The following is a 26213-nucleotide window of genomic DNA, read 5'->3' as shown; positions in this document are numbered from 1 at the left end:
AATTCGGCGTCAACCGTGCGGTTGGGTCGCATAGGGTCAGTGTTGTTTGAATGGACGTTAGCAGCGCCCTCCATTCAAACTGTGAGACTGTTATTTTATTTATTTATTTTTTCGTTATCTATTCTTTTTTTTTTGATTTTTTTTTTTTGGTGTAATTCATTTCTCTTGCTAGTCGCCGTTAACTTCCCGATATTTAATTGGGCCTAGTCGATGATCTTAGTTTATATAAAAAAAAAACCAACAAAATAAAAACTTAGAAAAGTCCTAAAATGTCTTTTTTAAATGTATTTATTCATTCGATTGAATGTATCCGTGTGTTTGCTTTATGTCAGTCCACGTCCTCCTCTGCGTTGGGGTCAACATGTCCTCACAACAGCTTAGAGAATCGCCTACGTTTGCAAAACTTTCACAGCTTCCCACTTTTGACAGGATGCGAATGTGACTTGTCCAAAAATTCCATTTCGTTTGAATAGGTCCTTTAAAAAAAAAAAATAATAATAATAATAAAAAAAAAAAAAAAAAAGGCAACTATGATACCTGCAGACACCGTGGACGGGGCGTCGCTGCTCGCCAGCCAGTGTTAGGGTTTCTTGTGGTGGTTATTTAAATGTGGCGGTTAAAAGTTCTACAGCTCGGTTGACACAGAGGGACACAAGTACAGCACATGGAAATACTTGGAAAAGTCAGCTTTGAATTGGGGAAACAGAACCACCCTGTAGCCATCACAATTGTGTTGTCTATAAACACAGAGGAACTCTGCAGTTGGCTGGAATGCCCACTGGGCTTCAATAAACTACATGTTCAGACTTATTATCCTGGCGAGGGAAACTTGAATTGCAAAGAATTTTGAGTAGCGACTAGGTTAGCCCCGAACGGTTTCAGACTCTTGTTTACTTTATGCTGACGGGGTATAATATTGGATATTGCAAAACTGTTGTTTAAACTAGCACAGGGGCTGCGCGGAACACACTTTTAAATGTTGAGCTGAGTAAGAGCACAGGTTTGCTCACTTTTAAGGTTGACAATCTCTCCCTCCTGTCCGGCCTAGCCTCATTATGAGTGTCGCAGGAGGCATGTTTAGTAGGACGCCCACGTATTTGGACTAAATTGATTACCTTTAAAACAAACCCCTTTTTTCGGTTTACCCATGGACCTTTATTATTGAACAGGCTAAAAGGAGCAAACTGTTTAAATTATGTGTTATTTTGACACAATTAAGCAATTATTAATGGCCTTTCATTGCGCCTGCCCTTTGCCTTACTTTAACGTAACGGGTACACTACTCCAGGGAAATAAGCTTTTTCAGGTTATTTCAGTAAGGCTGCGTTTTAAACACTGCTCCACTTCATTTAGAATTTTACAAAAAAAACAACAGCTTTTTATAGCCAATAACATCCATGCAATCACAAGTGCTCAACAGTCCCTGGGGGGTGCTCTGAATGGAAAACTGCTTCCAATCTTGAACTTGACATGTGGTTTTCTCTGATATTGTGATAAGCGAGGTTTCAGAGAGCCACGTGTGTTGTGTTTATCCAAGGCGTTCACTCAGGAGCCGAGCCAGACGGACGATGCAGGGCGCCAAACTCGAGCTGACTATGAACAAGAAAACGAAAACACGATTTGTTTCACTGTTTTGACTCCGGTTGGAGCATGGTCTATATATCCCATCGGCTTCCTGATTAGATGTACACCTTTGCCATGTGCGTTGCTACTACAATATTCTCATAACGGCATTCACATGTCCAGGTGAGATCCCGTGCTTTGCAGTATGAAGGCTTGCAGTGCCAGAACAACGAGGTCTACGTCAAAATCTTATACAGGAAAGATCTTGGTGGTGTGTGACAAATGAGCATGAGCTCCTCCTTAATTAATCATCCACAGAAACGAGGGCACACAGTGATCAGAGTGTGGTACATGTGACTCGACCGCCTGCTCCTTTCCCCCAGTTCGCCAAGCTTGTGCCCTTATCGCCGGGAAAACATTGTGCAGCTCTTCACAGGAACTTGCTGTCCCCTTATCAGCCGTACACCCGACAGCTTAAAGGGCCGACTCGATTGGCTAAACACTTGTGTGTAAGGGGCTGTTTGGACAGGCACCGAGCTGTGCTTCCATCACACAGTAGCATATTAGAGAACAGCCCAGGAAAAAATAGGCAACATTTATGACGATGTAGCACAATCGTGGCCGGCCCCACATAGGAATATAGTTGGTTGTCCTTGTGCTTACACCGTAAGGCTGTTAGGTATGGCTGTATTTGCAATAGGCACAACTATGGCAGGAAGGCTTCATCGTTCTCAGAGTGAGGAATACTTGCCTCACTGGAGAGTGTCCTGAGGTGGACATAACATATCGTTATCACTGTTGCTCCAACTGCAATGAAGAAGCTTCGGTCCGGGGGGGACATGGAGCCCCCCGGGAGCAATACAGAGGACAACACGGACAATAGTGAGCAAGATGAGTGTTCATCTCCCAGGTCCGCTTGGTCATTGGTGAGTCGGGATTTGGTCCTGTTTGTCAGTGTCAGTGAGGGCCTGATGCTGGAGGGTCTTTCACAGTGTTGGTCACTTTCTTGTATGTTTTGAGGAGTGGTTTACGCTTGTTTTGGAGGTAGGCCATGATGAGTCATGAATGGATGGTGAGTGTTTAGCTGCTTTGACTCATGAACTCCTGACAGTGTCTGGATAATCAGGTCCAGACATTGTCCGGAGTTGCCACACACATTTAGCACACAACCGGAGATTGTCCGTTTCAGATCCGTTTACACTACTTGGAAAAACTCTGGAAATATTAATAGTTTGGTTTAAGTGAGGGGCGGAGCCTTGGTAGGGCGTGCAGGAGGCAGGATGTGATGCAATGAGGCATGATACTGCAGAGTTTACAGCACACCCAAAATGGCGGATGGGGCTACCAACTTATCTTTTTTGCGTTGATACTCCTTGTGGACTCCCGTGACTTGGATATATCCACAATATAAATGATAGAGTGGACGGGAATATAAAGGAAACTGGAAAAGACTACGAAGCAGCTACACTCCGTGCAAGAAGATCTGCACGAAGGTAAATGAGTGGCGCATGATAGAAACATCATCAACACGTGACATGCCCAGTCGCTCACTGTGAATTCTCCGGACACTCACCTGCTCTGTTCACACATACCACTCAATCGGATATTACACAGACTTTGTACTAGGGTGCTGGCTGGCTAAAGTCCGGGTAATGTCAAAATTATTTGAACATTTGCGTTCACACATACAGCTCCTCCGGGTAATGTCCAGATAATTTCAAGATTGCAATGCAGGTGTGGAAGCAGCTTTGGTCTCACACTAAACTTTGGGTTTTAAACTAAGATATTTTTATTTTCCTCTGCTATGGTACCTGCATACCTTTTGCTAGTGTCTTAGTGTTTCTTGGGAATAATGATTATGGAAAAAAGCATACATATACTTTCTTAATTCAGGTATACTTGTGTTGTGTGTGTGTTTTCCACTTCTTTTCTAAGTGGGTGTGGAACAGCAAGGCGAGGCATCATATTGGCCCATTGCAGCTCCAAGGAAACTATATTGGGTTTGTGTGGCATGGAAGTGCATGTTTTTGACCCATCTGGAAAGTTAAATAAACGTTGTTTGCCCCTATGTTTACCCCTGTGTTTACCCCTGGAAGGATCAGATTGCTGCAAAATTCACCCTATTACTAATGCCGACCTCAGACAATGTTGATCGTATATCTGTGTTTCACCCCCCTTCACCGCTGTCTCCAGACTAGACTCAGAACAAAAGATCATTGTGAGCGGGGAGTTTTCTTAATTTAAACCCAGTGAAGTCAGTGAGTGACTCATTGTTTACTAATACAACTAAACTCGACCCTAACCAGAGTCAAACTGGCAGCATTTTGTCTTGTGTAGTACTCTTAGAAAGGGGAGCAAACCTCAAAAATGTGTTCATTAAATCAGATTCCACAAGCTGCCAACGTGTTTGCCAATATGAGTAGTCACCGCTTTAATTAAATAAGTTCAATTTATTGTATTTTCAGGCCCCTTAACTATTCCCAGTCTGCAGTGTTCTTCGGGGGAGGCAGAATCCCCCCCCCCCCCCCCTTATTGCTCTGATGTGCTGTCTCGAGGGGACAGAATGTAAACAGGAAGATTGTCGTTTCCATGTCAGCAGAGCAACTAGGGTTTGGGTGTCTCTTCTCATTGTTTCACCGTCACGTGTCGCCACTCAGATTGATGTTGCTGAAACCACAGAGGCCATTGACGGTGGCTCTCTGCCAGATGGTAGATTACCACAACACAGGGCAGTTTGTCAGAGAGAGAGGGAACTTAAAAGCAGAAATCGAACTTGTTTGCAAGCATACTCCCAATCACATTGGTACCAAGTTAGAAGGGTTGGCAAGTTGAAGCCATTTGACTGACCCAAATATTTTAGCAGCATTTCTAACTTCCGTGGTAATTTTAATCAAGCCTGAAGTGTATTCTCATGCAGCAGGCCAAATTTACTACATGCAAAGACCTTCTAAACAGACGGTCGTTGCTACAGCTATGTTTTTACTTTTGACAATTTAGGTATGATTGTCCTTGTGTTTGCATATGTAATTTTATGTCTTAAAGTTTACAGTATTCTCAATAAAAACAACAGGATGTAAGTCAAGTTTGTATTGCACACAAGTTAACTCAATGCGCTTTGCAAGAAAAGGCAACAAAAAAGGGTCACTTTGTTCCTGTTTTCAGGCATGGCATGGTCTTGAGGGATGCGCTACAAAGGAACTATCTTGTTATCTTTAAGTTTTGCCAAATCAATCAAGCAAAGAACTCAAGCCCCTTTTCCACGGTCAGGCCGAACGCTTCTCAGCGTGGTTGGTGAAGGTTACAGTCGCGGTTCCACTACGCACGGTTTGGCATGGAACGGTTGTGAGCCGTTCCTATTCCTGGATTTTCGGCCCCGGGTGTAGTAACCGTAATGAATGGGGCAAAAACACGCTGTAATGAAAATGATACTCGCTACGTAGCTGTAAGGGCTGCCTACGTATGTTAATGGCTCAAATATATATCCTTCATTGGGAAAGAGTGCGTGGCCAAGTCTGCCGGTCCTTATATCTACGGAAATGATAACTTTCTCATTGTCGCTTCCTAAGCCCTCTTTCCAGGATCCAATCAAAATAGTAATGAAAACATGGGGTGTGATGAAAATGGGGATGATAATAGACTAATAAAAATAGCGGCTATGATTCTCAAATTCAGTAACGGTTTTCAGAGTAAGACACAGTCGAGTCATTATTGGAGGCAGCAGTGTGAAAGGAAACAAAATTAATTCGAGTAAAGGTTCGCCGTTTCTCTGACAGTCATGACTGTAGGAGAACCATCTGTCCGTGCTCCTCTTATTCTGCTGATTCCACCCTCTTTCTAGGCGGACACCATGAACTATGTGGGCCAGCTGGCGGGGCAGGTGCTGGTGACCGTCAAGGAACTGTACAAGGGCATCAACCAGGCCACGCTGTCCGGCTGCATCGATGTGGTGGTGGTTCGCCAGAGAGACGGCACCTACCAGTGCTCACCTTTCCATGTGCGCTTTGGCAAGCTGGGGGTGCTGCGCTCGAAGGAAAAAGTGGTGAGTAGCGGGAAGATTCATTGAAAATGGAGACGAATAAATCTCCCGATAACCACTGCTCAAATGTTTTATATTGATGACGTCATGTGGATGTTGAAGCGTCTCACTATTACCCCAGTCTCAACAGAAGTCCTTCTGAATTTCTTATCTGATCAGTGTAATGCCTCTTTGAAAGATATCTACTTTGGCGTCTGTACTTCAAGCCATTGACAAAGGAATTAGCGTTGGTTGTCTTGTTATCTGGGGGATGTTTGAAATACACACCTGTTAAAGAGGACATATTACGCTCCTTTTTACACAAGTTAATATAGGTCTCTGAGGTCCCCAAAACATGTTTTTGAAGGTTTTTTTTATTTATTTATTTATTTTTTTTCAGATTATGCATTCGAGCCATTCTAGCATGCCTCTATACCATTGTGTTCCAAAACGGCTGTTTTCTGTGTGTGGCTTTAATTGTAAATGAGCAGCCAAGCCCCTAGTTTCTGAGCCAATGGGGTTTGAGCACAAGTTCCCGGTTCTGTGAGCCAATGGGGTTCGCGCTTTAATACATTTACAGAAAGAAACACAGCAGAATTAATTCTTAAATTTCCCTCATCTGCAGTTTTGTCACAGACCGTTTGTTTTAATTCCTCTTTCTTTTAAAAGATTTGTGCTGGTCTGTAAGCAAACAACAGTGCACTTCTCCTGCCAGCAAGTCCGGTCGCGCTCCAGCCCTGGGTGGAGCTACTCAGATGGAGGGCGGTTCTGATTCGAATGTCTCTCAATGCTACGTAGCGCTGAGTCACAAAGACGAACAGCTCGCATGTTATCTAAAACTGAGAGCTCACAAAGAACTGACTGGGTTGTCCTATTTCACAGTTTGTGTGTTAGTAGGCCCATCAGAGGCCAAGATGTATGCACTCAAGCGCTGAGAACCTGAGTGAGCTTTGCATAATAGGTCCCCTTTGAGTTTGGGAGCCCTCAGGTCCCGGTCTCCTTGAAGCCCTTCAACATACTCCGGATTCCTCACTAAGTTTCAGCTTGGAACAGTTATTATCTCTGTCGATCTAGAGCCCTCATTCATCAACAGATTTTGGTGTGTGTAGGCTCATATCTATATAACATATCTAAAAGTGTGGAACGTGTTAAAGTGTACGTCCATAAAAAAGAACATGTGTATGCGCATCATTTAGCAGTAGAAAAGGGATTGTCAATGACATTGCATCCGTTCAATGTGCAAATCTTACATTATTTACAATGTAGGAATGGTCTTTCTGTATTGAGTCTTACTGCCCGGTAGTCGCTTGATATGGATATTGTGACTATTTCATCGGTAAACTATTTTGGCTGAGGTTAATGATATTGCATTTGAATCAAGCACAATTGAATAAATGATAGTTATTTGGATCTGCTGTTATATTATAAAAAGGTACATTCCATCGAGAAATAGGTCCAATATTTCACGGCCCTCAGCCTTCATAATGCCGCCTGTCCTTCATGCAATTTACTCAACTCCACAACACATTGAGTTCCCATATAATGCTGTGAAAGGGAGTAAAAAGCAGCTTCCATGTAAGAAAACAGAAATTGGTCTTTGGATGCATCTCTAAAATAAGACATACAGATGTTGCTACTAAGGCAAGAAAAAAAACATAAAGAAAACATAACCCTGTCTCGCTCTCTGTTTAGCTGGCTGAAATAGACCTGTCGTGCGTAAACTTGTGTGCTCTCTTGGTTCATGGCGGTTTAAATATGGGCTAAAAGCAACCGGTCTGGCAGCTGTGTTGCATTCAGGAGGTGAAGAGGAATTACAAGCATAAATTGTTAATGTTTATCCAGCGCCTATTTCTGTCTAAGAAGGAGGTTTTACTCGGAGAGTAAATGGTCTGCATCTTATACTGTATATCTTCTTATATAGCGCTTTTCTAATCTTGCAACCACTCAGACAATACGCGCCTCACGTTCACACACATTCACACATAGATGGTGGCGGCAACCGTGCAAGGCGCCCACCCGCCTCTTCCAGAGCAGTTACGTGTTCAGTGTCTTGCTCAAGGACACTTCTGCTCGCTGCCGGGGAGGAGCAGGGGATCGAACCAGGAACCCTTTGATTACTGGACAACCCGCTCTACCTCCTGCACTATGCCACCCGAGTCAACATATAGTTGTCCTCCTTTCAAAAGAGACATTTGTGTTTAAGGATTTAAATAATAACAGTAAAAAGTATCCACAAAAGTAATGTAGTGTTATTACTTATGGGTTGGTGTATTCTTCCATTTGGGGCTTTAGTTAAACCCATTAGTGAAGTCATTTGTAAAAACTGCTTTTGAGCAATTCCATTCCTATTTAATTTTTAAAGAGTTTGCTGTGTAGTTACTCTTTCTGCCTCATCTCATCTTAACTCATGACATTTTTTTTTTTTTACATAATAAAAGCTGCATTCCAGTAGTGTATTGCCATAATAATTTGACAAATGCTTAAGCATATTAAGCCAATATACATTAAGCATATTGATGCTTTTTGTTTGTAAGAGATTGTTTTTTTTTTTTTTGGGGGGGGCGTTGGAGTTGTTGCTATTGACTTGTCATTCTTGAAGTCAGCTGCTCAACATCAAGTAACGGTGATATAGCTTATCAATTCTTGTAAAATTGGAAATTTAGAACTCATTCCATATCAATAAATGATTTAAGGTAAAACGTTCAACCCCACCCCCAGATGATTACTGCTAGCTGCCGTTGGCTGCAGGTCGGATGACATTAATCATGGTCAAGAAAGAGTGGCTATTTTTAGTGTTCTCTCAAGGGAGCCGAATTGTTCTGGTGCCTGCTGCGGGCGTAAATCATTGATGTATAAAGCAAGAAAGTTAAGCTTGTTTCCTGGTTCTTTTCTTCAACATTAGTGAATAGATGGAGGATAGCCTGCATAAATATTTGACAAACCTGGACCTGCTGTCAGGGAAATAGGTTAGGGCAAACCTTGAAGACTGTGGCGGTTCGTATATGTGTTTTGTATAATCACACACAAAACACACATACTGTACATACTTTAATAGTTAAGAATAAAATAAAAAATATTATACAGCACTGACCTTAGCTATCCAATAATAAAAAAATTAATTATTTTGTATCTTATTAACCAATAAAAGACCTTTCAATTGAAGAAAACAGAGTGGGTAGACTTGAGGAGGGTGTAAGCTGCCTAGCTATCTACCCAGAATGCTGATAGGCTTGGTGGGAGGAATGGATGAATGAATGGTTCCTATGGCAACAGGCTAAGACTTCATGTATAGAAGGGGGGGGGGGGCATGTGAAACGGAGCGCTGCAGCAAAGCCTGATGGTTAATAATTATGAATGTATCAGATTGCTTTCCAAATTATTATGTGGATAAGCAAGACCTTAAAATCCCATTCCCCGAGTGTGTGTGTGTGTGTATGAACTGGTCTCATCCAGTGCCGATTGACTGCTTGTCTTTTCCCTTCCCAGGGTACAAACTGTGCTCAGCAGGGAACACTTACACACGAGTGAGTTCCTGTCTGGTTGCCACTGATAAATAAGTAAAATGAAACATAGTGGCTGCCAATCGATAAATCCAATATTGCAAAAGGGTACTCGCAGAGCGGCGTCAGAGCAGCGTCATTAAGTTCAAGGGTGTGGAGAGCCCTTAAATTTATTCTGGCCCATTATCAACTGTGCATTGAGATTCTGAGGCGTCACCCGCTGCACATAAATTGGCACCGCCAGCCCTATGGGGGTATGTTTAAGCCACACAGACAGGAAAGGTTTTCTGCAGCGGGTGACCTGGCAGGGCACAGGCACCAAGATCAATAGAATGCCATTGCCGTCGTTTTGGGATTTGTATTAAAGAGCTGGTATTGGTTTGTGAGACTGGGCGGGCACAGTCTAATTGGGCCCTCTCCCTCTCTTTAGTCTCTGCCAGACGTGGCCTGGTTTCCTCTTTTTGTAGTGTCACATTTCTGAATTGCCCGAATTCTGCTGGGGGTTTTGCTTGGCAATACTTAGCGGCCCTGGTCTCTTGGCTGGCTGGAGGACAGGGGAGCCCGGCGGCCCTAGTCGCTAATTAGGTTCAGTGAGGCCGTTCTCTGTGGCCTGGAAAATGCTTTTCTGATGATATACCCCTTTTTTTTTTTTTTTTTTTTTTTTTTTTTTTTAAATCACGCTGCTTTCTTGGCTAGGTCTTTTCTGGAAAAAGGTTATTTAATCGTTACTAAAGGTTCATTCTAAGTTTATATGAATGAATTCACAAGGCATGATGGTGGTTTTCCTTGTATATTATTTCCCTTCCCTGTGCCAGGTGGGTGGCGGGTAGAAATGATACACGGGTAGATCAGTGCCATGCTGTGGATCTGGCTGTCATCCAGCAGGTGATAGGGACCCGATTTTGCTGGTTCCTGATTGAAGGACTGCGTGCGGCTGTTCCCTCAGGTGTCGTCACTAATGGACCCATTAAAAATGCATTTTTAGATTTTTTTTATATTGTCTTCATTTTCGGGTTTTGGAAAATGTGAATGATATTGGTGAGAAACCTGCCTTAAAATGATCTCCTGGTCCAGCTGACAATTAAAGTAATGCATAATTCTCAACGATATTAAATTTTGCCATATTTTGTATTTGTTAACACCATGTTAAAGCAATGGTTCTTTCACCTTTTGAAATGGAATGAACAATTACGCTAACACATATCTTTGTCAAAGATAAGTAGAAGCATGCAATGGTGCAATTTAAGTAGAAGCAAGCAATGGTGATTTCCTCATCTCAAACAATTTATTGAAACAAAAGCCAACAACAGTGGAGGGTACACCACAACAAAAAATGTCAATGTCTCAATAACTTGTCATGTGCCCTTGAGCATCAATTACAGCTTGACAACCACGTCTCATGCTGTTCACAAGTCAACTTATTGTCTGCTGAGGCCTGGCCCCCCACTCTTCTTGAAGGGCGGCCCTCAGGTCATTGAGGTTCTGGGGTACAGAGTGACGAGCCTCTACACGGTGACTCAGCTGATCCCACAGGTTTTCTATGGGATTCAGGTCTGAAGAAAGTGCAGGCCACTCCATTTGAGGTGCCCCAGTCTCCAGCAGCCGTTCCCTAATTATGCGACCTCCATGAGCTGGAGCATTGTCGTCCATGAAGATGAAATGAGGCCTGTGTTGTTCATGCAGGGGCACAATGACTGGATTAATGATGTTATTCAGGTAGTACGGGCTTGTCACTGTACCATTCACAAAGTGTAGGGCAGTTCTGTATTGACTAGACACACCTGCCCACACTATAACACCACCACCACCAAAGGCTCCTCTGGTGACAACAGTGGCTGATGCATAGCGCTCTCCTTGACGTCTCCAACATCGTGGCGGCCATCATTTCTGCTCAACATGAATGGACTTTCATCAGAGAACAGCACTGAGGCCACTGGTCCCTCGTCCAGTGTAAATGCTCCCTGGCCCCTGCAAGACGATGATGCATGTGCCTGGTGGTGTGGTCAGGTACCCTTGCAGGTTGTCTAGCAAAACAGACGATGCTGATGTAAACGGTTTCAAACGGTCTGATGTGACACTTGGGTGCCTCTCACCTCCCTTCAATGTGCCTGGAGTTGAGTGGCATTCATCATCCGGTTCCACAGGGCACTGTTCACAATGAAGCGGTCATCAGTGTGGGATGTGGCCAAAGCACGTCCACTTCTATGCCTTTCTGTGACTATCTCTGTTGCAACCTGCTGATGACACTCTAAGCTCAGTGGCCACTTCCCTCTGAGAACATCCTGTTTGAAGCCTCAATGGCGAGGGACTGTTGATCAATTGTTAGGTGTCGTCTTGGTTTCATGATGTCAAAATGTGAACAGCATGATGAAGAGGACTGTTTGAATACCAATTCTAATTGAACCAGGAAATGTATTGGTCGATTCATGGATCAAACACCTGTTGTGAATTTTGCCGTTCAGCTCCTTGTTAGAGAACAGCAAGTTGTGCAAAAAGTACTGAAACATTGAACAGTTGGACATGTGCATTCACAAGTTTAGAGAAGGTCAAGTTAAGTTCACCTGTAAAGGATATAGTGCATCTTAGGTTCATCCTAAATTTCACCCGAAAGCCGAATATCCCTAACCTTTTGTGAGTAGTGTATGTTACCGTATCTGTATGCCACATTGCCAAATCAAAATTATATATTTTTTTTATTATACTTAAATATCATAATTTGACGGTATTTTGGGGAGGACTGTTGGTGCTTTCATAAGATATTAACACACAAGAAATTTTTAAGACACAACTATTTGTAAGGTGGATATTATGACCAGACAGCCAGAGCCATTGCTTAGAACAACAAGAACAGTTTATGATGTTCAGAAAATGACTTTACTCTGACGCAGCCTTAAAGACGACATTGAACTATATTACAATAGCCAAAATCCCAATTGGAAGTGATGAGAAAAATGACTTGAGGATAAACCACTCGAGTAATTTTGAATACTTTTTGAATTGTATTGTCCAAAATTCTCATTCAATCGATTTCCATGACATGACACCATTTTCAAGGCTATTCTGTTCTGTGTTCTGTCCTTTCAGATCGACATTGAAGTGAATGGTGAGACAGTGGACCTGCACATGAAGCTTGGGGACAATGGGGAGGCCTTTTTCGTCCAGGAGACTGAGCAGCTGAATGTGAGATTCTAACCAACCATATGAAGGAAAATCTAGATGTTTCTCGAAAATGATTTTGATAAAAATATAAATATAAATAATTCTCGAGATTGAATATAAAATTATTGGCATTCATCACAGAGCGTTACTTTCAAAGTTATGCCTTTTTTTTTGCAAGTCCTGTCCCAAGAGCTTCTTGCGTAAGAGTGAAATCGCTAAAAGATACTGTCTCGTTGAATAAAACGAACAAATAAAGGAACAATTTTTGCTCGCTCCTTTTACTTTTTTTTTTTTTTTTTTTTTTTTCTTTCTTCTTTTTAGCAGTAATCTTTTCACAGCTTGCAAGGATTCACTCATTTTGGTAATAATGTTCATTAAAAGAGCATGTAGTGTTGCTAAAGCGATTGATCTTCCTCCTCAGTAAAATGAGGGAACTGCATTGAATGTAAAGCAATCCAGCAAGTACCAGACAGTGCGTGGACTTTGTGCCGTCCACAGCGCTGTGCCTTTCCTGGATAGATTTATTAAGATACAAAGTTGTGATCTAAGGTTATTATTATTATTATTATTATTATTATTAATAATATTATTATTATATTCCTTGGACAAATAATTAACAATCAGGTGGCTGCAGTAAGTGAATTTCTGTTGCATGCTGCTGTTGTCCTTAGTGGTGGTCGGCTGTGCTTTTTGAAACACTACAGTATACAAGGCCACAGTGACATAAAGTTATAGATAGCCTGCAGCAAACATTAAGTGGAAGTGTTGAGCACTTTTTTTTCCCGTGTCAAGTTTTGTTTGAGCAAACAGAGGCTGTAACGCAAGTTGTTATACACACTTCAAAACAGGTTCTGTGCCAAATATGCAAGAAGTCTGTGAGATGGTTCAACAACAACAACAACAACAACGTCTCAAAGTCATAGGCTTCCCTCATTTTTTTTGAACATAACTTACGCTTCCTGGGCTCAAGTCCATTATTCATATCAAATTCCCTTTTATCTTCTCTGGTCTTCTCTGGAGCAGATAGTCCCAGCCCATCTGGCCACTTCCCCCATCCCCACCGATGGCCACATGTTCTGGATCACCGAGGTGGAGCACATGGTGTCGCAGGACCTGGAGTATCACCCTATCGACCCCGAGCCTCCTGCCCTAAGCACAGTGGGCATCAAAAAGAAGAAGAAGAGGAGGAAGAAGCACAAAGGAGACCCCCGCAGAGAGGAGCTGACTCCACCCATGGCCCACAATACTGCAAACCCAAATGCTGCTAACACGCCCACCGCTACCACCACCACCACCGCTGCTGCTACCGGCGGCACCGGGCAGATAGAGAACATCTTTGAGCTGGAGCTGAGCTCTGACGAGGAGGCCACTGCGCACGCATCAAGGTCGGTCCATGCTCGGCACAGAGGTTCTTGAACAAAGTAGATTTAAGTCAATACTCCGATACAATTCAACTCTACTGATTCATATGACATTTCATATGACATTTAAACATCCAAAACAATTATATAGGTCAAGGAGTCCCAAACTTGGGCCCCTAGTGGTCATTGAATGAATTGCACATGTTTCGCACCAAAATAATTTCACTTTTATTTGTTGAACTTTTTAAAATTTTAATTTTTTTTAATTATTTTTTCTTTTTAACAAAATATTTATTCTCAACCTCACTAATGATAAGGGCTGGGTAAATTCAAATTCTATTCTTTCCATTTCTGAATGGATTCGAAAATTGTGATGTCTTTGTTGGAAGTTATGCAACTATTTTCCCACCACAGTCACAAATGAATGGAAATATTTAATTCCTGAATTCTTGTTCATCTGTAATGTGAAATATTTTTATTACGCATGTCAGATGGTATACCGAAAAGTTGGTAGTAATTCTCATTTGTATTAAATGTAAAGATACTGTATATTGATATAAAATCGTGTTGTAAGCCCCAATGTCGGTTTCAATCTATATCGAATTCAATCGTGAGATCCTGCTCAACGCCCGGCATGTATTTACATTCACATTGAATAACAGGTCTGTTGACCATAGGTCTGTTGGTTTCAGGTCACCGTCCATGAACACCATACGCGATATCGACCCCAAGTTACCCGCAGCCAGACACAATCAAGACAGCTACCCGTATTCTGACGGCGACTGGACTGCGGCCGACAGGTACAGAGTTATAGCTGCACGCACTGTATGAGTTGTACTATTACTGTGAATACTGTCTGTGCGTTATTGAGTGTCTCCGTCCGTCCTTCCAGTCACGGCTTGTCGCAGGCCTTCTCCCCCAAAAGCGACTCAGAGCTGTTGGTGAGGCCGTCGGAGAGCATGCTCCGAGCCGAGTCCCACATGCAGTGGACCTGGGGAGAGTTCCCCGCATCCACCAGGGTAAGCTCCTCCAGATGCCTTTCACCGAGGAACCCACCCCCACCCAGTGGTGGAGGGCGAGAAAGTAGAAGTACTTTGTTACTGTTCTGTACTATATTTTTCAAGGGTCTGAACTAGTCTATTTGGTCTATTTTTACCCCGCTACATTTCAAAAAAAAAATCTAGACTTTTTTCTCTACTACATTTCAAACAGTCGCGTTACTTTATTTTTTAAATAAATCAGAATTTTTCTTCATATATATTTTTAAATACAGATCGTTTTTTTTCTGTATTCTAGGCTGTTACATGGGAACTTAATTTGACAAGTACTTTTACTTACATTACCTTACCTATACCTACATTACTTTTACTTAAGTAGAACAGGCAATGTGGTACTTCTACTAGAGTAATTATGTGTCAGGGTATTTGCACTTTTACATAAAGTAAAAGTAAAAGAGAGAAAGTAAAAGAGTACTTCTTTCGCCTCTGCCCTTCAATCCTTCCATTAAACTGATTAAACTTCTCTCCGTATCCTCTTATCAGGTCGCCAAGAAGGAGAGGCCGGAGCTGCCCAAAACAGTGACCATCACCCCGTCGGAGAGCACCCACTTCCGCGTCATCCTCAGCTCGGACGCGATGCGGCGTGGCGCCGAGCCGCTGATCATCATGGACCACGGCCGCAGCCCGCTGCGCACCATCGTCAAGCCCGAGCCACTGACCCCCATCGCCGTGATACGCACATGCTCTTTAGCCTCGATCCACAACGAATCTCCGTCAGAGCCCCTGGACGTCCCGCCCTCCTACTTCGCGACCTCCACCCCTTCCAACAGCCTCACAACTCATGCCTCCGCCCAGGTGCTGGCGGACGTGGGAGAAATCTCCAAGTGTGACTCACCGTCCAAGAAGAAAGGTGAGAAAGGGCCGACCGCCGGACAGTTTTTTTTTCTTATTATTTTTTATTGATTATTAGTATTTTTTTTTTTTCTCTCCTGCGTTTTTGTGTTGAATGTTTCTCTCGTTGCATAAAGGGGTCCCAAAGAGGAGCCAGCACCAGGGTCCCGACGATATCTACCTAGATGACCTGAATGTACTTGAACCTGATGTTGTTGCACGTTACTTCCCTAAAAGGTTAGTTCACTGAAAAAATATTAAAGGAGACCTATTATGAAAAACTGGCTTTTGCAGGGCTTGTGCACATTCATCCGGGTCTCTGATGGGCCTACGAACACACAAACTCTGACATAAAACAACCCAGTCAGTTTTCTATGAGCTGGGTATTTCAGAAAATGTGTTTGAACAAGCCGTTCAGATTTGTGTCTCAGTCCTACCTCTCATTGAGACGCAATAGAATTAGAACTGCTCCCCATCTGAGTAACTCCACCCACGGCTTGCAGGGACCAGCACAAATCTTTTAAAAGAAAGAGGAAACAATACCAACTGTCTGTGACAAAATTGCAGACGAGGGAAATGTCAGTATTTAAAAAATAATTGTATATTGTTGGGAACGTTGACAGTACACTGCGGCAATTAGGCCTTGCAGATCTAATATGGCTGAACAGGGTTTGACATTAAGCTTTATAAGTCACTTTGCAGGGGCAGATGTTTTGGTTGCCTGCTTGCCGGAGGGAGTTAAGTCACAGTGCCAGTGAAATAGCAGCATGGACGACGTGGAAAGAAGTATTTATAAGTCGTTATTAAATAATTTATTCTCCGTTCAGCATTTTTTTATCATTATTATTGGTGTTAAAATTGAGTTGTGATGAAAGTGTTAGAATAATCATCTCTAGGAGCTTTGAGCTCCGTCCAGACCTTGTAAGCTTTGTGCGAGCAGTAGAATTAGTTACTTGAATAAACATTTATATAAGAGTGTATTTTACTTGAAAATATTGAAACATTAAAAAAATAGATTAAACAAGAATGTCTCCTCTATTCGAACAACGGCTCCCTTTTTCTCTGTGCTGGGGGGGATGATTTGGAGGCCTCAGGAAATACCTATTTAAGGCCCGTTCTCCACCTCGCTCATTGCCGTAGGTTCTGTTTGAACATGGAGGGGACACATTAGGCGGTGGGGTCCGGGGGCCCTCCCCCAGGACATTTTGAGCATCAAACACTTCATTTTCTCTATTCTGGTGAATTGTTATGCATCAATTTGTGCCTTTTCTGCCTCATTTTTTTGGTGGAAATGTTTATTTATGTAAAGGAAAACACAACTTTTTAATGAAGGGGACAAATGCACATGCTCTAAATATTGAAGGGGACGTATCACCTGCATCCCCAAAATTGACTTAACTAAATGCAGTCTTTCTAAGTAAACAATAACTATTTCGAGCTAGATCTCTCCAGTAAACAGAGCTAAATGAGAATTCTAACTGAACATTTCAAATGCTCTTTACTCCGGTCGAAGACAATGGAGCAAGAAAAATGTTGTGAATGTAACATTTAATTATTTTAAAACAATAGGATAGAATTGTTTTCATTAAATGCCTTGCTTTCATTATAATTGCGTCATTTGTTTCAGAGGATTTTTTTTATTTTGTAGTGGAAGAAATATAAAAAAAATATGTCATACAATTTCAGAGTTTAAAATAAATGCTTAGAAGATAAGAGCTTTTTTTTATTTTTTTTTATACACTTTTCAACAGTACTGCAAGTGCGTCTCTTCTCCTCCGCCCACGACAACTGTCTCTCTAAAAACGTACGTTTCCCATAACAACAGAGGGGAGACACGGCTTAAATCTTCTCCTCTCCGTAAGCCCGTCCCATCTCGACCCTCCACTTATCCCCCGACGTTGCTTCCCTCCTCTGCATCCCCGGTGTGTTTTCTTCCAGAGTTCAGATGGTATATCAGCTGGTCTGGCCACCATGCCGGTCGGCATTAGCGTGATCAGCTGTTCTCTGGAGTAAACAAAGGCAGCGTGTCCCGGTGGAAGCGGCATAATAAAAACGACACGAAAAAAACAAACACAAACTCTCTAAAAAAAACTTTGTTAGAGAGAGCAGGGCTTCACAGAGTTGAGTGGGGGAAAAAAAACAAGAACGAACAAAAGAGAATAAAAGTTAAGAAAGTTAAGGAGCAGACTCAAAAGTTGGAGCAACGTAACAGGCAGCATGCAGCTTTCGCGCACGCGCACTGATCGATACTGAATCGTGACATCCTGCCCGATATCCAGCTGTAGGAATAGTCAAGTTTTGTTTGGGTTTTTTTTTTTTTCCTATTAAAACCTGAAGAAAGAAAAAGTCTGCATAAAAAGAGTACCTCCAGTGACTTTTTTTTTTTTTTTAACTTCTCTACAAAAAGGGAATTTCTGCCTGGCATAATAAAATCTATAGAATTGGAAGCACTTTCAACCGCTAGGATATGGCTTGTGACCATGTGCATCACATGAGCTGTGTTTGGGCTTCCAGTGAGTCGGAGGCGGCCTCTGGATCCCAGTCCCCCCAGTCGGTTGGCAGCGCAGCGGCAGACAGTGGCACCGAGTGTCTGTCCGACTCGGCCGGCGATCTCCCCGACGTCACGCTCTCACTGTGTGGAGGCCTCAGTGAGAACGCCGAGATATCCAAAGGTAGAAAGAACTCTTCTAGTGTTCATCTTTCTCAACGTAACCCACAGTGCTCCTAAATCGCACATCATTCCAGAGCTGCAGGCGGTCCATTTTAAATGGTCATCAGTTCAGTTTTACGAATATTATTCCTTAAAAGTCATTGTATACTCATAGATTTGAATGTATGAGCCCTTAGGTATAACATTATTTGTTTGATTTAACCATAAATTAATTTTTGTCAAAATTAGTATGATTTTCTAAATGGTTTTTTTTTGTTTTGTTTTTTTTAACCCTTTCAGAAAAGTTTATGGAACATATCATCACTTACCACGAATTTGCTGAAAATCCAGCAATCATCGATAATCCCAATTTGGTTGTAAAAATCGCTAATCGGTAAGTAATCATTAATGGCCCATTATTTGTGAATTACATGATATTAGTTTGATCTTTTTCTTAACGACTGGTCTCAATCCACAGATATTACAACTGGACGCTAGCCGCACCCTTGATCCTATGTATGCAAGCGTTTCAGAAGAATTTGCCAAAGGTAACATTGTTTATTACACGGTGCTCACAAAGGGGCGTGTTGTGGTCAGTCAGCGTCATTTCAACACTTTCTGAATGTCCCAGGCTACCGAAGAGGCATGGGTGAAACAAAAGATGCCAAAGAAGTCAGGCCGCTGGTGGTTCTGGCGAAAGAGGGCTGACAGTACAATCAAGCAGGTATGAAACGGAGCTTGTTGTCTTCAAACCTTTTAGAAACCTGCTTGCCGCTTTCTTTTGCCTCTCCAATCAAAGAGTCAAAACTGTGCTGTAACCGAGGTGAATAAGTTTCTCCCAACGTTAGAATTGCAGATCTACACTCTCTGGACTTTGTATTTGTGTTGTTGTGCTACACATGTACTTGCATATTTATGAATTCTCCCAGTCAGAAACCAAGCTGGAAACCAAGGATGACGCTCAGTTGGGGGAGGGAGGAGCCTCCCTATCACAGGAGTCGCTTGCCCTGAAGTAAATTAGCGTCTTAACACACACACACACACACACACACACACACACACACACACACACACACACACACACACACACACACACACACACACTGTATTTTATTGGTCACTGTGTTTTATGTGTCGTCCGAACAGTCAGATGGGTTCCGTGGCCCAGACAATGTTATATTAAAATCCTCATTGATTCCCAGTCATGTTGTACTGTGTTGTTCAACCTCTGGTTATTAAAGTATATAATCAGGTATCTCATAAAAGTACAAGTGATGAGAATTTGGAATTGTCTAAAGGAATTCAGTTATTCAAAATGTAAAGTAAATATATATTTTTTCCTGAAACATAATTAAACTGTCTTGTAAAGGAACGCAGTTAAATGTTGTTTCCCTACTATCGTCATTAAATATCGTTGGAATTGCCAAAAATATTACATGCTTCATTTTGTAACTGAAAATGTATTGTACTTACAGTATATTTAATACAAATGTGTGTGCGTGTGTAGGCCTAAAGCGGGGGACTCCTCCAGTGACGGAGAGGAGTCCAAGGAGGTCAGCGCTGCCTCCTGCCAGGAGCGACTCCAGCCGGAGCCTCAGCCTCACTCCGGTTCCCACATCTACAGGAAGTCGTTGCGTCTCTCCTCCGACCAGATAGTAAATACACCTTTCAGCCATCAACTTTTCAATTCTACTTTTTCTTTTTTTCAACAAAATTGTCTTTGTGGCGAGCCCAAAAAAATATTTTGACATGGGAGAAAAAAAAACAACCAAAAAAACGAATTTGGCTACTGTTTTGAACAGTATTATATGATAAGTTGAAGCTTTTTTACCCATAAAACAAATTATTTTCAAATAGTAAGGATTAATTCTGGAAAAAAAAACAAAACAAAGCTTTGACACATCAAAACATCTTATTAGTAATCTCTCAATAGACTTTGAAAAATACCTGCTTTGGAGGTTGAGATGATGCATTCCATGATTTGGCACATTTCTGGGGAATCATGAACCCTGGTAGGAAAATTTGAATTTCAAATTGTACCGGATTGACAATCCCCTCTAGTGCTGAAAGCTTTAGAGGAAATGACCATCGGATACCACACAGAATTGCAACCTGGTTTTGTCAACCCTTTGTCAAAATTGCAGCTCGGCTTAAAAACAATTCAAATTCTGTGTCCTGGTATCGGGGATTTGGTCCGTTCGAGCGCCCCCTGCTGGCTTTCTAAGATCAGCACCGTGTTCATTCCCACAGAAGACTCTAGGTGGCTCTAAAGCTCTTTGCATGTTTAGCCAAACAACATAAATATTACCTAAATACTGGTTTGGGTTAAGCACACTTGGAATACAATTTTTTGTTTGTTGTTGTATGTATCTATGTATGTATGTATGTATGTATGTATGTATGTATGTAATGTCTCTTATTTCCTGTCGTCATTTCTGCCGCCATCTGTCCCCAGGCCAGTCTGAAACTGAAGGAGGGCCCCAACGACGTGACCTTCAGCATTACCACGCAGTACCAAGGCACCTGCCGCTGCGAGGGCACCATCTACCTGTGGAACTGGGACGACAAGGTCATCATCTCCGACATCGACGGCACCATCACCAAGTAGGTGCTTCCAACGCTGGGTTCAAGCAGAGTGGTTCTCCGTCAGCTACAGACATGGTGGAATTTCAAAGGGACGTTTATTTTCAAATCTCCTCTTATAGTCCTTCAACCCTCTGATATATTTATCATGCGTTGGGAATCCCAAAGTAAATTACTTGAGTTGTTTGAGAGAGACTTTAAAGGGGGACCTATTGTGAAAAACTCGCTTTTTCAGTGCTTGTGCACATACATTTAGGTCTCTGATAGGCCTAAATGACACAAACTGAAATAAGACATATAAGTCAGTTGTTTGTGTGCTGCCTGGTGAAATAAGCCATTCAGATTTGCAGCCCTTATCTACGTCATTTAGGGCTTCAGTAGAATTGGAGCCGCCCTCCATCTGAGAGTAACTCTGCCCACGGCTGGAGAACGACAAGCGCCGCTGGGAAGACCAGCACAAATCTTTTAAAAGAAAGAGGAATTAAAACTGTCTGTGAAGAAAATGCAGGCGAATTATGCTGTGTGCTTCTTCCTAAAAAAAATATAATTAAAAGTTTGTGGTAGATAGACTGTAGGCTGCGGCGTGTGATCCGCTGTGGGTTTCTCCAAACAAAACTGATAAAAATAGTGTTTTTATTGTAGATGTATTTATTATACTGACATGAAACAGAAAATCCCTGCATGCAGTGCATCCCAGCAGGGTGGCCCCCGCATGCTTCGAGAACGGCAACGAAAGTGGGGATTCACTTTTAAATGAGGCCGTGTAGATCTTATATGAGTGAAGATTCAGCAACTGGTTTGCTTACTTCTCGCCTCAAATTTGTTCTGAAACAGGTTTCGGCTTACTGATAAGGTGAAATCAGTGAACATTTATGGACTAAATAGAACGGAACCCGGAAGTGAAAATCAAACCCCATTGGCTCCCAGCACCTGGATCTTGTGCTTAAACACCATTGGCTCACGGAGCTAGGGGTCTGGCAGCTCAATTACATTTATAGCGGGCACACACTGAAACAGCCCGCTGAGAACAGGGGGGGATATAGAGGCATGTTAGAATGGTTAGAATGCATAATCTGAGTGGTATTTTCAGCATAAACCTTCAGAAACGTGTTGGGTACCATTATAGAGCATAATAGGTCCCCTTTAATGTTCACCAAACACCTAGGACTGGGTGTTGTTTTTTTCAAATTGCAGCCTTCTCATTTCCGAATGAGTTGCAAGTTGCTTTCATGTCAATGTATCGATTGACGTCAATAGGCCCCCCCGCTGCAGAGAGGAGCCGTGCGCACATCATCACGACGCCGATGCTCACGAGTCCGCCGCGTCGTTCGCCCTGTTGAAAAGGCCCCCCCTGTGTGCGTGGCAAACCGAGCAGCTCCCCAAATAAAATACAACCCCTCGTGGCGGCGTTCCGTCGACGCTCAAAGCGCCGAGCGAGGGCAGGTGTGCTGCATTCGACGGAGAGACGGAGAGAGCAGCGGGGCGAGAGCTTCCGAGGCCACGCGAAAGAGACTCTTCCCTCCCTTTCCCCGAGTGTTATCTATAGCCTGCAGCAACTCATAACCCAACACTGCACAAGCTGTTCCGTACGAGCTTGGCCAAATTTAGCAGATATTAATTCAGTCCAGAAAAATAAGGCTTTATATATTGTGTACGCTTTTTAATTAGTGGAAGGTCCGCGTTTGTTGTTTTAAACGTCGTTTCCTCAGATGCCTGCTCTGCGCCGTGGCCCACTTCACACGGGGACAGATTGACTGGAGCTTATTATCGCCGTGACCCCTCTCATGTGTCTGTATGTCAGTGTGTGTGTGTGTGTGTGTGTGTGTGTGGCCGTGAGACGTGTTGCTGTGTTATAAGAAGCCGGGGTCTATAATGAGCCCATTTACATTTCTCGCTGTGTGAATGGATGGAGCCAGCCAGCCATTTGAGGTCTGACATGGAAGTCCCTCCTGTGTGTGGGAAGGATTCTCATTAGCGAAGAAACAGCGTTTCTCAACGTTTATCCATTTCTGATGAAACAGGGAGACATTTTGAGGGGGCTGAACGACAGCTGTGTTTCATTTTTTTTCCCTTTATGTGTCTCGATGCGCACGCACACACACGCACACACACGCACGCACGCGTGCGCACATACACCCGCTGTGCTTCTGGAGCCCGGCGCGCGGCGGTGGGTCCCACAGACGGGGAAATCCTTCACTCCTCTTGTCTTTTAATGTTGCAGGTCAGACGTGTTTGGACAGATCCTGCCGCAGCTGGGGAAGGACTGGACCCACCAGGGCATCGCCAAGCTCTACCACTCAGTAGCCGAGTAAGAGCAGGAGAAATGCAATCGGATAAGAATAATCTGACTCGCCCGACCTGGATTTGACGTGAAGTTAAAACTACCGCTGGGTATTGGGGAGGGTCTCACAATTTGATTTGGTTAAACCATTGCTCTGACGCTGTACTGTTTGGATTCCAAAGACGAGAGTTTGATATTTGCGAGCGTTTCAGCGCTTTCGACGAATTAGACCCTAAATGAGTTGGAAAGCTGATATGTTTTTTCGTTCCGCCGCATTCTGGCGAGCTTCCGCTTTTGAATCTGATCGAAAACAAGCATCTCGTCAAGCGTGCTGTATCTGTGCTGTATCTGTGCTGTATCTCTCGACTGTTGAAGCATAAATTTGTGCTCAGTGTAATCAGACCCAATCTGGCGTTTATTTTGGACCCGGATCAGAGCAACAGGAGGTGAAAGTCAGGACACTCGACAGTAGAACTCTGTATTGTGTTATGTGGAGCCCCCAAGCTGTGTGGGGATAAGATGTTGCTTTGTTTGCTGTGAAACAGTGTGGACTGCCATTTGAATATTATAGAAAAGTTTGAATTGATACCATCCACCTACTTTTGAAGTACTCTGTCAAACTTAGTTGACACCATTTAGACCTGGGCAGTATTGACAAAATCAAATTTTACGATTATAGGTTATGACAACTATTGGTGCTTCTACCGGTTATATCACTATCACGCTAACCAAATTCCCAGAATATATGTAGTCTTATATCACGTTATCAGTGTTGGTATGCGTTATATACTGTGTGTGTGTGTGTATGTGTGTATGTATATGTGTGTGTGTGTGTGTGTGTATGTATATATATATATATATATATATATATATATATATATATAATGTCATTCATAGTTAGTTTGATATAATCTTGATCAGTAATAATCCCTCCTGCTCCCGTGTGAAGGAACGGCTACAAGTTCCTGTACTGCTCGGCGCGGGCCATCGGCATGGCGGACATGACGCGCGGCTACCTGCAGTGGGTGAACGACGGCGGCACCATCCTGCCGCGGGGCCCACTCATGCTGTCCCCCAGCAGCCTCTTCTCGGCTTTCCACAGGTACGCCGCGACCGCGGGGCGCCTCGGCGTCTCAACGTCAGATCCCTCCCGCCTCGAAACCCAGCCCCCTCCCCATTCATCTCAGATTTCATTCTCTCTTTCAACCCCCCCCCCCCCCCAAACGTTCGGCTTAAACTCAGATTCCCTTTGTCCCCGAAACTCTTTGCCCTCCCTGCTGCGCCTCCTCCCCCCCTCAACACACATCCGGAGTCTGAATCCAAATCCTCTTCAGCCCCTCCACCACCGTCCAACATTCAAGCTGGGACTCCAGTTTTTTTGAGACAGGGCTATTGATCGAGAGAGAAACTCCCCCCCGGTGTGTTTATTACAAGTCCGGATTGTGTGTGTTGTGCCGAGCTCACGCCCGCTAAGATCTTCAAGCCACTAGTTCTCAAGGCGGGGTTGGGGGCCTTGCAGCCACCCTGGAAAGTGATTCCTAGTCGAACTCAAATTTTATTTTATTGACAAGCGGCTGATGACGGAGCGACTGTTTTGATCGTGGTCTCACTGTTGTACCCTTCACTGTAGCATAGACCGGTCTGGAGTTTTTTGACTAAATCATATCTAACATGAATTAAACATCTCAGATTGGGGTCCCAGGGACGAAATGTGATCCCCTTGATGCGGGGGGGGGGGTTTGAGATTAACGGCTCTGTCGCTTGCAGGGAGGTCATCGAGAAGAAGCCGGAGATCTTCAAGATCGAATGCCTCACCGACATCAAGAACCTGTTCCAGCACAACAAGCAGCCCTTCTACGCCGCCTTCGGGAACAGAACCAACGTGAGTCGAGCCCAATTGTTTCCCGCGCCGGCGCTCTTGACTCGCGCGGTGTGAAGACACATGAGCTCATTTTCGATGGCTGTACCCCGAAAGGCTGAGCTCACGACGGGGTACGGCCCCCCCAGGCCCCCGGTCTGGACTCTCGCCGGGCGCGGTGTCTCTTCCCTCAGCTGCACAAACACAAACAACCAGCTGGCGCCGGGCGAGAGCCAGCAACACACACACACACTCTCTCTCTCTCTCGCTCTCGCTCTCGCAGAAACCCGCACGCAGAAACCCTCTCGCTCAAATGTTTGATCTCGAAATGGCGCCGATCGGCGCATTAGGTGGAGGGCAGGAAAATCTGTGGCTGATGTGATTAGTGGTTTGTGTCAGCGGGCGCGATGAGTAACGGCTTCTCGGAGGTTACATAATTGAGCGCTAATTTTTTTCAGATGTTGTCTTAAGCCCGCCCCCTCTCTCGTGTGCCGTCTAGGACGTGTTTGCCTACAAGGAGGTGGGAGTCCCGGTGTGCCGGATCTTCACGGTCAACCCCAAGGGAGAGCTGATCCAGGAGCAGACCAAGGGCAACAAGTCCTCGTAAGTTCGTCGACAGTTCTGCAAGTCGTGTGTGTGTGTGTGTGTGTGTGTGTGTGTGTGTGTGTGTGTGTGTGTGTGTGTGTGTGTGTGTGTGTGTGTGTGTGTGTGTGTGTGTGTGTGTGTGTGTGTGTGTGTGTGTGTGTGTGTGTGTCCCCCAAATGTCTCCATGGCGATTTGCAATTTGATTATAAGGATCGTATCACCATGATAGACTTTCATTCCTTCCTTCCTTCATGTCTCCAGCTACGGCAGGCTGAGTGAGCTGGTGGAGCACGTCTTCCCGCTGCTGAGTAAGGAGCAGAGCCAGGCCTTCATCCTGCCGGAGTTCAGCTCCTTCTGCTACTGGAGGCAACCCATCCCCGACCTGAGCCCCAACGAGCTGCTCTGATCCCAAAACTCATAAACACACCCACACACACACACACACACACATACACACACACACGCGCGCGCGCGTTCACGTGCCACACATCACATGAGCAACAGGAGCCATGCACTTGAACGCAACAAGAAACACTTGTACATCCCCAATACCTTCAGGTAAACATAAGCACTCACATGTAAATACGCACACACACACACACACACACACACACACACACAGCCACTGGCAGGGATGTTGGTTTTCGATGTCCTCTCCGTAGGAAAAAACTGTTAATGCGTTCAGGAAACACAAAACAGCAGAAAATCTGTGACCTCCTTTTTCTTTTTTTTTTTTTTTTCTTTTTTTTTTTTTTTTTATTTAATTGAA

At 43.7% G+C, this 26213-nt stretch overlaps 1 protein-coding gene across 1 annotated transcript; it reads left to right on the top strand.

Annotated features, from left to right (window-relative positions):
* Window positions 1-5401: 5401 nt before the first annotated feature.
* Window positions 5402-25850, top strand: lpin2 (lipin 2; the record flags this gene model as incomplete). The annotated part of the gene is made up of 19 exons (XM_080010410.1): window positions 5402-5602; window positions 12163-12258; window positions 13258-13622; window positions 14291-14398; window positions 14491-14617; window positions 15140-15506; window positions 15625-15724; window positions 18002-18159; window positions 18438-18531; window positions 18616-18685; window positions 18769-18861; window positions 19067-19149; window positions 19645-19792; window positions 20593-20741; window positions 22942-23028; window positions 23951-24103; window positions 24769-24883; window positions 25359-25462; window positions 25706-25850. The coding sequence occupies exons 1-19, from the start codon at window positions 5411-5413 to the stop codon at window positions 25848-25850; spliced, it is 2754 nt and encodes a 917-aa protein (XP_079866536.1). The 5' UTR covers window positions 5402-5410.
* Between the last annotated feature and the right edge of the window lie 363 nt (window positions 25851-26213).

The sequence above is a fragment of the Zeus faber genome (assembly GCF_960531495.2).
Source record: "Zeus faber genome assembly, chromosome: 12".
Taxonomy (NCBI): Eukaryota; Metazoa; Chordata; class Actinopteri; order Zeiformes; family Zeidae; genus Zeus; species Zeus faber.
The sequence above is the reverse complement of the archived record's forward strand: the minus strand, read 5'-3'. Positions and strand labels throughout refer to the sequence as shown.